At 35.3% G+C, this 12,055-nt stretch overlaps 1 protein-coding gene across 1 annotated transcript; it reads left to right on the top strand.

Annotated features, from left to right (window-relative positions):
• Positions 1-4,046: 4,046 nt before the first annotated feature.
• LOC147284745 (protein EXPRESSION OF TERPENOIDS 1-like) lies at positions 4,047-6,708 on the top strand. Its single transcript, XM_086244236.1, has 2 exons — positions 4,047-5,368; positions 6,063-6,708. The coding sequence occupies exons 1-2, from the start codon at positions 4,684-4,686 to the stop codon at positions 6,458-6,460; spliced, it is 1,083 nt and encodes a 360-aa protein (XP_086100362.1). The 5' UTR covers positions 4,047-4,683; the 3' UTR covers positions 6,461-6,708.
• Positions 6,709-12,055: the final 5,347 nt, after the last annotated feature.

The following is a 12,055-nucleotide window of genomic DNA, read 5'->3' as shown; positions in this document are numbered from 1 at the left end:
TTTACCAAAATAATATTAATAATTATTATTAGAACAAATAACCAAACCCTTTTGCAGTTTTGCCTATACACATCACCATCTTCTACTCTTCCATGATTCCATCAGTCAAAAATAAAAATTTATTAAAGGTCAATTTTAGTTATAGACTTATAGTAACCGAATTTTGATAGCTTGTCCAATGCTGGATATGAATTTTACCTTGCATTTTATCTTAACGTTTATTTTGTGTTAAATTGACTTTTTTTTTTTGTCTTTTTGGGTAAATATTTTATTCAAAAGTGAGCACATGTTATAATCTTAAATCGTTTAGATAAAAAACTTGACAAAACTAACGAAAAGTAAAGTTTAACAAAAAATAGAAATTAGTAGAAGAATAATATAATCTAAATTTTATAAAATGTTAAAAGAATTTTATTCTGCGGATGTTTGATTGAGTCTGAACTGTTAAACTTCAAGTATTATACCTAAAATTTTGTTCAAATCTGTGTATTCCTCTGCGTGTCCTCCGGCCTACTTACAACCTATTACAAATTAGAATATCCTACGTTATATGAAATAATGAAATTACATACTTCACTTTCATAAACTCTTTTCTTGATTGGGTTGCGGATTATATTTACTTATAAGATACTTACCCATTTTATAGAGATGAGACGCAATGTAAATTCCACTTATATGATATATATGATTGGTAAAAATATGCATTGCTATGATGCTATCAAATAGTTGTATTTTATGCAGTTGTTGGAGTAGCCCAATTGAAATGGTCATACGATTATTCCCTACGTACCAAAGTTCGATCCCTCTCCTTCATAATTAAAAAAAATAGCTTTATCGTGAAGGCAAAATATGATTGATCCTGACATTAACTTGTAGATGGCAAAACTAATATATAATAATTTTAGAGATACATCCTCTTAACATACAGGGGTTTCTTAATTATATCTGTAATCACAAAGATTTATGCCTTAGTTGATATATAAGATCGAGTTAAATATATTAAATAGTTAAATTTATGTGTATTCAATAAAGAAGCTTCTAATTTGAAATAATAAGATAGATTAGTTATGAGGAGAAAATTTATTACTTTCAACCACACAAAAATGAGGAGATTAGTAGAGATAAATTTTTCCTTATACTAATCAATCTTTATTATTTTATATTATAAGATATTCTCTATATTTTTTATAGAATACACAAAATTTGTTATATACAATTAAATTCTTATGCATCAAACGAAATATTAGTGTATATATATGTCATGAAACATAATAGAGTTGCATGCGGTAGTAGCTAGCAAGCAGCAGCAATATATATATATATATATATGAACAGTTAATTGTTTCCATCTATTGGAAAACCATGTAATCTATATGCGTGGCGTATGTATATATATATATATATATAATTATATATCCATGTAGTTTTCTTGATTAATTCGATCTCTCTCTAACAAAGGAAAAAGTTTGGCTGCAGTAGTTAGCCAGCTGTAGTTACAAAAGTTGACAACGACCCCTTATTCCCTTCACCTTGTAAATATTTCCTTCAATCTCTTTTTTTTTTTAATAAAAGATTTCCTTCAATCTTAAATACGAAAGAATTATATTGTACCATGTTTTATATGAGTGAGTGATTGCATGAAATTAATTGGTCCAGCTCCCAGAAATTTGAGTAGGAAAATACCACAACAAAAATTTAAAAAAACCTTAATTGGTTTGAAGATTCAAGTGCATGGACCTTTATTAGGTTGATGCATACTTGCACATAGAACTATAGAAATGATGGTCTCCCACATAAATGTCTGACTTTGGGTACTGAATTTTCTGATGCAGGACTCAACTGGGGGTGGTCCATATTTCTATCAGCAGCAAAAAATTGCAAGCGGCCAAGCATTCAGCTTCAACTTGTGATAGCAAAATTCTAGTTAGATGGATGGTGAGTGAGTGAGTGAGCAGTGAGTTTGTACTAAACATACTGAACAGCAGCCATGAGAGGTCTATGTCCAATTTGACACCCTAAAATCAAATGATAAATAATTAAATAAATATTCGAAATTAAACACAAACACATATTTCCTGTTTCCGCAAACTGACGAAGATGCCACTCTCGTTCATATGACGTGGCTTGATGTGACTGGGTGCAGTTGCCAACCAGACCAAATGCCATCATTTATTTACCAAAAATTATTGTTATCCATAAAATTGTAGAGAAAACTTGAAAAGAATAAAAACACTTAGTATAAAGTTTTGCTAATGTTCTCTGTCGGAAATTTGGAATACACAATTATATTAGGTGTTAATGGTAGAATTATGTATATCAGTATATGTACTTTTTTTGTTTATGTTTATTACGGAGATGGATGAATTTTTTGTACACGATTTTATTTTGTATAACAAAATGTTGTCGCATTGATGGATTACAAATTATTATATTAGAGAGAAACGCGCATGACATGCCGTTTAATGTTGAGACGATTATTTGTACACTTTAGTATATGTTGTACGTGCTTTGAAATAGCATTTCATAAGAAGATGCTTGCGTTAATATAGTATCTTATGGGTATTTTTGGGATATAGGTTGCATGAATATATAGGTATTCATTATTTATAAGCCAATTTTTTAATTTTAAATTATATTAACTAATAATTATTAGTCTAGTACCAATATAAAAAAAAAAAAAGTTAAGTTCGAATCTTTTATTTCTTGTCAAATTTTTGGTAAGTGATTATAATAGAGTAAAATTTTAATGTAATGAGTGTATATACGTACTTATTGTCTTTATACCACATGAAGCCTATAAACCCGTGGTAAGAAATTTCTTTTTAATATTCTTTTTAGGGCAAGTGTTAATAAATTGCATCTTTTTTGTTTACTACCAAGTTCAAAAGGGTTCGAATAAAAAAGTGTTTAATTATGCTTTTGCATTAGATATTTAAATGTGAGAGTAAGTGTTGTTTGTACAAAACGACTAATGAAATGTTCTATTAAAGATTGTACGGCTTTTACTCCGCTAGTAGGTCTAGCTTAGTTTGCCAAATCGCCAACGTTGTGTGATGAATAGCCCCGTATGCATATGTACCCCAATATCTGATATCAACATTTGATTATTAGAATAAAATGTAAAATTTTCATAAATAAAATTATTTCTACTACATTTTTCATATCAAATTATAGCAGTACTGGAGTAATTGAAAGCCTTACTGAAGTTGCTCCCAATTTAAATAGTCAACTGCATATAAGATGGTCCCCAATGTCACTTACTGTTCTAATTCATAAAGTTTGAAAATGCTGAAATTAATCTAATTAAATTGGAAGCAAAAACTAAGACAAAAATTTAAGAGAAACGTACGGGAGGTGGCGCTGTGTTCCCCTCTATTAACGCAACGGATGCAAACAACATGATTATTTTCTAGAAATACGACAAAATACGCCTCTTTTTCACTGCCCAAATCTCTCTACCTCAATAAACAAATACCAACAATAATATAAGGAAATAAGACATGCAAGGTACGAAATTGCCCTTGTTGCAGACACATGGCCGTAGAACAGTGGACAAGAATTTGCTTTACAGCTAAACCTTGGTATAAATTTATAATATACACCCGAATTTTCACGAAGAAAAAAGATAAACAATTTGGTCATGTGAACTGTGAAGTGAAAAGGAAAGGCGCAAAGAATAAAAGGGGATGAGGTGGATTAAAAACGTTAATTATTTACGTGCCGAATAAAATGGTGAATATAAACGAGTTTTGGAAATTAAAAAACTATATTTGAGCAGGAAAAAGGAAAATTAAAAATAAGGACATTAAAGAAAAGTGGCGGGTTTTCCGGTGCAAAGGACGAAGGGAGCAAAAAGCTGGCGCCAGGCCACGTGGCGGGGGCATTGACCGTTTGATGAGCATGCGAATTTAACAGTGATGGTGGATCATTGTTCCATTTGAGATGAGATTATGACATCCATAGCCAACGAAAAGAGAAAGCGAGTGAGAGAGAGAGAGGGGGAGGTGTTTTGTTGTTGTTTGTTGTACAGTGACAGACACAAGAGGCACTGCTCAGAGCTAAAAAGCTCATCACCTGCAAACAAATCAGAGAGGGAGAGAGATGAATAGACTTAAATTTGGGTGAGCAGCGCAGGAGCAGTATTGCAGATCAGAGAGAGAGAGAGAGAGAGAGAGAGAGAAGGCATGGCGGCGTAGCAGAGAGATGTAATTCTGCGTCTTAAATGCTTGAATTGAAACACACACACACACAAAAGCGCATAAACACAAACGCGCACAGCTAGCAGCGAAGGAGGGGAAGGGAATTAAAAGCGCGATTAACGCTGCCCCCAACAGTGTTCGACGTGTGTCCCGAACCACCCAGAAGCAAGCTAGCTGCAATTACCACTCTCTCCTCCCAACTCCCAAGACCCAAGTCCCAACCACAACACTAAGTAGACGCCCGAAGCTAATTGCTTGCTAGCTACTCGCTCTTTCCAAAGTGAGTGAGTGATTGAGAGCGAGAGACACACACTCGTACACAGTAGTCATACAGTTACACACACAAAAACGAGGCAAAGAAATAAAAATTAGGATTTTTGTTGAGAGTTTTGGGTTCTAATTGAGAGACAGAGAGACGGCGGTTCACTTCTGATATGGATTTTCGGTCACAATTGGGGTCTGGGTCAGGTAAAGAGGAGGAGCAATGGCTGGGTTTTTCTCATTAGGCGGCGGAGGAGGAGGAGGAGGAGGAGGAGGCGGCAGCTCCAACCAAGACGATCATCACAACAACAACCCAGCAACCGAAATTCCTCCTCATCATCATCCGGAGACTTTGTTTTGGTACAACAAGAATGATCAGAACGTGGCGTACAACAAGGGCTTCGAGCTATGGCAGCAGCAAGAGCAGCTCCTCCACCTCCAAACCACGCACCCGCGCCTCCATCTCCATCACCACCATCCGCAAGATCTCTACGCCTCCGCGGCGGCGTTAGGCGTGGGGCCCAGCGGCAGGAGCTCCCTGAACGTCTCGGATGAGTCCTCTTCCCGCTCGGGCTTCATGTTGAGGCCTAGCGGCGGAGGTGGAGGGCCTGGAGTCGGCAGCACTAGTTGTCAGGACTGCGGCAACCAAGCCAAGAAGGACTGCATTCACATGCGGTGTCGGACTTGTTGCAAGAGCAGAGGCTTCGACTGCTCGACCCATGTCAAAAGCACTTGGGTCCCCGCTTCCAAACGAAGAGAGAGACAACAACAGCTCGCTGCTTTGCAGCAACAGGAACACCAACAACAACTTCAAGGCCTCGGAGGAGGAGAGAATCCCAAAAGGCTCAGAGAGAATCCCTCCTCGTCCTCTCTCGCCTGCACTACTCGTATTCTCACAAACACGTCAGGTACATACATATAATACACTCGATCAGGTTGTTTTTTCATATATACTTTTTGATATATATCAGGGAAACACCCACTCACTCACAGTTTCTGAAATGATTGACTGTGCGTCTCAGAGAGAGAAGGAATATAAGATAAGAGAGTTGCATATACAGCCACAAAGGAAATTACTCTGAAAAAAAGTGAAACAAAGAAAAGGGTTTTGGAAGGTAGCGTGCAAAACCCCAACAACCTCTACTAGAGATCGAGCATAATATCAATTGCGTGTAGTAGAGAGGAAATCGACCTCCATAGTAACTTCAGCTTTTCTCTCTCTTTTCCCCTTTCCTTTTCAAAACACTGTTATTCTGTAATCCTGACGAACTAGTAAGTAGATAGGTTGACAGGGAAGCCAAGAAAAAACTATTTTTCTTTCCATCTCCTCCTCTTTCTCTGTGGGCGTTCTCTCTCTCTCTCTCTCTCTCTCTCTCTCTCTCTCTCTCTCTCTCTGTGCCTCGTTGATATCTGTGTTCATGTGTGTGCGTATGCTTGCTTTTGTGTGCCTTTTCATTTTTTTAAACAAATTAAAAATAAAGAATTTAACTCTTTGTCTCTCTCAGTCTTTCTTAATTTATATGAAGAAATTAAAAAATAATATCCTAGTTTAATTATAAATTATGATATATATATATCTAATGGCTTTTGGATTACATGTAGGGTTGGAGGTGGGGAATTTTCCGGCGGAAGTGAGCTCTCCTGCGGTATTTCGTTGCGTTAGAGTGAGCGCCATCGACGACGCGGATGACCAGTACGCATATCAGACGGCTGTGAACATCGGAGGCCACGTGTTCAAGGGAATTCTTTACGACCAAGGCCCTGAAACTACGTCGTCTAACTACAATGTGGCTGGTGAGAGCTCTTCAGGTGGTGGTGGTGGTGGTGGAGCCATCCAGCAACTCGACCTTATCACCGCTGCTGTGACCACCAACGCCACCACAGGTGGCGGCGGCGGTGCAGCGGGGGCTTCAACGACAGTGCTGGATTCTTCTCTATACCCGGCCCCACTTAACACATACATGGCTGGTACGCAATACTTCCTACCACCAAGATCTTGATGATCAAAACAAACCACATTCTTCATCGTCTTCTTCTTCTTCTTGACTAAACGACCAACTTTCGCGTAGTGCGATCTCAAATTCATATTTGATAGTCTTGTAGTAAAATTGACACCCATTTGATCAAACTAGGAGTAGAAAGAAAACGACAACTTCTCGAGAGTTAGCTACCTTGAGGAAAATGGTGCGGAACGTGTTGTTTGTTTTGTTGACAATTTCCATTGCTATTAGTTTAAACATCATCATCATTATTATTCTTCCTCTTAATTAATTTCTTGTTTAAATTCAAAGATGAGTTTTTTTATGGGTTTAGCTGGCATTGCGTGATTTTAATGCCTACTTGTTTTAATATTTATTTTTATTTAAATGATTAATAAATATGTTGAGTGTGGTGTTGTGTTTTTTCCTCTCTCCTGGGTTGAACCCCATAAGACTTTTTGGTTGGGTTTTGAACTTGGAAGCTGCTTTTTTCCTCTTTACCCGTATGCATGTTTGCCGCTTTGAAATGGAACGAAACTTGGTTTCGTCTTTTGTTAGACAAACTACAAAGACAACTTCTTTTTCATTTCGGTTTGGGAGGGCCAGCCATGCATATTTGAGCAGCATAGCATTTAAGTTCAAAAGGTCAAGCAAATTTCTCTCTCTCTAATATATATACACCAGTTTAATATTTTCGGCATTAGTTTCTAATCTTGAAAGTCATAGATGTGACATTGATGTCAAAACTGGAAACATTTCTTCTCATCTGCTGTGGTTTAATGCATCTGCAGGAAGGGGTAATTATAGAAATGCTTCATTATTTTTAGGATACTTAAACACCCTTCAGGAATATATACAAATAATATAATATTGCTACTTACTGTATGAAAATTTAGGAATTGTAAACCTTGCAGAAAATTTAAAGGCTTTCCTTAGTTTACAAACTATCTGACCCATAACATGTTCTCTCATTTTTCATACAATTAATGGTCTTTGCAATTATAGATTTCTCACTTCCCAATAGAAGTCTTGCCTTATCAAGATGGTTTCTTTATTTTTCTCTTAAACATTTTAATTTCAACCATGCTTAGATTAGATAGTATTCTCTCATTAGTTAATGAACAATGCTGGTGGTACATATGGAACTGGTTTCATATGCTCCACTCTTTAATTATTCATATAGGCAATACATATAGCTTATATAGTTATCACTAGTTTCTAAAATACAAATCATGAAGCACAAGTACTTTTAGCTCCAAATAAATAAATTTAGGATCTTGCTTATAATATATGACAGGCCTAAATTGAATAGGAGTTGGCTAAAAATGTCAATCAAATCTCCATAGTATATTAAAACTAGATGAACAGACAAACACACCCCTAAACTGTATACTATATATGTAATTGGTTTCGAAACATTGGTTTGATCCTATAGGTTACGGGTTTTATATAAAATGACGTGTTTTTTTTTTTTCCTTCTTTTGATTGTGATCTTGTATTGATTATAAATGCTTAAAAAATTCTGTTAAAATAAACATCCAGGCCTTTTATCTTAATTAACAAATTATGACCTAGCTAACACAAAAGTTGAGATGGTCTAAATAGGTCTGGTTACTGAAATGTTTCAATTTCTTCTGCAATGTTTTTTAACTCGCTAATTAAAATCATTGTATGTTACTGAAGTCATATCTGGTAAACTGAGGAAGACTTTCATCTGTGAGCATGAAGTCAATATGCGCACCAACCATAGGAATAAAAGCACTTAAAAACTTAAGTACAAGTACGAATGATACAATACTTAAAAAAAATTCTAACAAGTACAAGCTAATTCTCCCAATATAGTTGTAGTTAGAGAATTTCTATGACTTGTAATTTAATGTTGGTAGCTGGAGTATGAACATCTCTGTGGGTGTGAGTTTTGTGATTATACAGTATAGAAAACAATTGCATTTGAAATCATCGAAAAGGCCAGAGAGGGTAAATACAAAAAACATAAGAGTCTTCAAACAAGCTTTCTTTTTAGCTTTGACAGATTTTTATTGTAAGTGGTATTATCTGTATGACATGTCCTTGCCAAATAATTGAATGCATAAATTTGTCACATGAGAATCACTATACAACATGACAACAAGAAAGGAAGGATATATAGGTTATACACTTTGTATAGGTAAAATTGTGTCCATGATTATAATGGTGCCAGCTTCTCTATCTCTCATTCCCTTCAAGTCTTCCCTTGGTTATTCAATCATTTGATTTGTTTCCTTGTAAGTGTTTACTATGCTTAAAAAACTCTTGCTGTGAACCTGTGGGTGTTGATTGATATATAAGCCATGGCAAAAGGAAAGAGAATTAGTAGTTGATGATAAGTCACAAAGAAGACACAATTAGTGAGAGTAACAAATTAATAAATTAGTCGTGTGGAGGTATATGGATGAGAATATAATCATCTGATTTATACTTCAAAATGGTCATTGTAATTACTTGGATTTACGTGTTCATCCTAAATTGATAGGGTAATTCTTGTTAGAACAATCTCAAGTATGAAATTATCCATGTTAACATACTCAAATTCAGTGTCCATGTGATGAAATAAGACTTTCGATTCAGCAGAGTTGTGAAAATAGTAAATATATATCATCATATATATATCTTATCATATATATATATATATAGGATAAGATATATATATATATAGGACGGACTCAAGAGCTGGTTTGCATATGCCAAGTTTCAGTATATCTTGCTAGCAAATTTTCAGTAGCTCAAGGAATGAAGAGGAAGCAACGTTCTAGGCTTCTAGCTATTCTGGGATTTATTGTATACCATAAATTTGTTTGCATTGTCATTGACTGAGTATGCATAAAACGCTAACTCATTCATAGATTTCTGCAGTCTTGAAATGTAGAAACTTGGGCTAACATGATTTGATGCATAACTCAGCAGCGCGAGTGTAATTTTTGCATGTGATTCAACATTCCATTTTGTCTATAGAGCCTCATGAAATTATTTTCATTCTGTTTAATACGTTTAAATTCACTTCACCATGCTTTGTATCCAAGTGCAATAAGCGTTCTAGAACACTTACCAACTATTGTTCCATTTACCAAAGGCGGTGAAATTGCATTTTAGGTCTATTTGGTGCATGATATTACCGGAAATTAACTAGCAATATTACATATTTAGGTGTAATATTTGGGTTTTCTGGTAAATTTAGAGGACGGCTTTGGTCGTGAAAGCAATATTTAATTAGGTGCGTGAGGTTGTTTCCACAACATATTTACCATATATTTTACAGGTGGGATAGAAGTCAATGTGTTGCTACAGTGGTGTCATGTGATGCAGCTGTTTTATTATGGCTTCTTTCCCTTGGAAAAATAAAAAAGAACTCTTAAAATTAAACAAAAACTATCGTTGGGAAACCCCAACCATTTTTTTCTTTTGGACACACCAAATTATTTGGATGTGAGGATTTATAACAAGACTATAAGAGACAATCCTGGACCCAAAAAAAAAGAGAAAAACATCCATTTCCCAATGCGAAAATTATTGATACCTACTTTTCCAGAAATGATGATGATGATGAGGATGACCCCCATGTTTTTTGGCTAAAAAAACTTCCACTCAGAACCATGTCTCCTTGAGCAGCACAAGAGAATAATATATATTCCTTGGGCTTACACAACCACTGAGGAAGTACTATCCAGTATCCATCCATTTTCCTTTACCTTTGGGAATCATCAACTGTTGTCCATTGACATTCTGTCGGTGCTTAAATATATTGCCAAAGTGTTACGAGTTAGCATATTTGCCATGACATTAAAGCTAATTATTCAAAATATATTTTAAATTTTCTCTTATGAGCCCTAGTGCGATTCAAGCATATCTTCAAACTATCATATGGATTGTACTTTGAATTGTTAAGTTGTTCATTAGGACTATGATCAGGTAAAATTTTGTATAAATATATGTGTAATCAAGATTGAGAGTGATATTATAAGTTCAAAACATATATGTTGAGATCGAGTATTTCACATGCATTAGGGAATCTGTTGAGAATATCGATCATACGCACATTACTTTATAAGTTAATCTAATCTCAACTAATTAAGACTACGTGCTGCTTGAGTTGCAGTCTAGCTAGACTAACAGAGAAGTACAACACGTACATCGATCAAACGTTGCTCTCTCCCAATCAACCAAAAAATATATATACACACTTGGGAGCTTTCAAATTTAAAGTAACTAACAGCTCCATTACTCATCACAGTCTAGACTCTTATGCACAGTGAGAAATCCTAGCTCGATCAGAATTGTGCTTACCAGACCTCAGCTAGTTTAATAGCTATATATATATATATATGTTTGTATATATACTTGCTTTTTGTTTTGCTACGTACTTTTGTCAATAGAAAGTTTGGGCAATTAAGAATAAACTCGGCCACACCCGTATTAATTAATAACGGGGTTCAATTGTAATTAATATGGTTTTGCACTTCGCAGTGTCCACAATTTGGAAATTTTCTTCGAGTGTGAATATAATAATTAATAATAGTGACATTGAAAAGAGTACTAGAGTAGGGTTTGTTAGGGTATTAGGGCAATAGGCAGGTAAGGTTGGCATTCGCATGAGCTATAGGGAGGTAGAGTGAGCCCAACACATGCATGTAGGAGTCTCATGCACCATGATGTGGTTTTGTGTGTGTGAGTTATGGGCATTATTGTTGTGGTCCCGACCTCTGCAAAAGTTAATTTGCTTTGCTCAACTATATAACTAGCTGTTTCCAAGTCCTATATATTTATTTCTGATTAGAAAGTAGTAGCTAGACGGTCTATATATGTGAGCAAACTGTCTGCTCAAATGGTGCAACTTAAGTTTTCGCGTTCCATAACTTATTCAAAGCTTCTGTCAGCAAAACAAGCTGGCAGCTGCATGCCGGCAGCAAGTAAAAAAAGGGGTACCGTTAGAGCCCTGACTTTTGAGGCACATTTTGCAAGACCAATTAAGATATATACATATATATAGCTTGCTAATTTATACACATGTATATGTTATATTTTATACATACATAAAATATCAATCGTCCCTTACTTTACTTTTAGTCATATATAATATATATATAAATATATATAATCTTTCTCTTTGCAAGACGTATGTTCTTGAATTAAACAACAAACCATATATTTTTACGGCTCTTTTTTCACACTTTGATTTTTTTTTTTTTGACAAAGTTTAATATTTTATGGTATAACTGTCAATTGAGTTCTATTATTTGATTTTACCTTTAATGTTTTGAACCGTTGAACTCTTATTGCTCGGCTATATATATATATATCCCACCGAGGAATTTCAAATCAGGCTGACCATATATCCATTTTGCAAAACTAGGCATAGGATAAATTATGAGGCTCCTTAAATTGGAAACCAAACTAGAACCTTGACGTTCTGGCCTCTGGGTCAATTACTCCAAGAACAAGGGGATGGGATTGTTGGGGATTTGGGTTTAGGGGTGGAAGGCATGCATGCATCTTGGTTATTTCTACTGATGATTTTAGTCATAACGTGTTTGGATGAGTTAATTACACTTACACTCCTTGAGGTTTATCGTCTTTTCACAT

The sequence above is a fragment of the Dryas octopetala genome, chromosome 5, assembly GCF_963921425.1.
Source record: "Dryas octopetala chromosome 5, drDryOcto1.1, whole genome shotgun sequence".
Lineage (NCBI taxonomy): Eukaryota > Viridiplantae > Streptophyta > Magnoliopsida > Rosales > Rosaceae > Dryas > Dryas octopetala.
The sequence above is the reverse complement of the archived record's forward strand: the minus strand, read 5'-3'. Positions and strand labels throughout refer to the sequence as shown.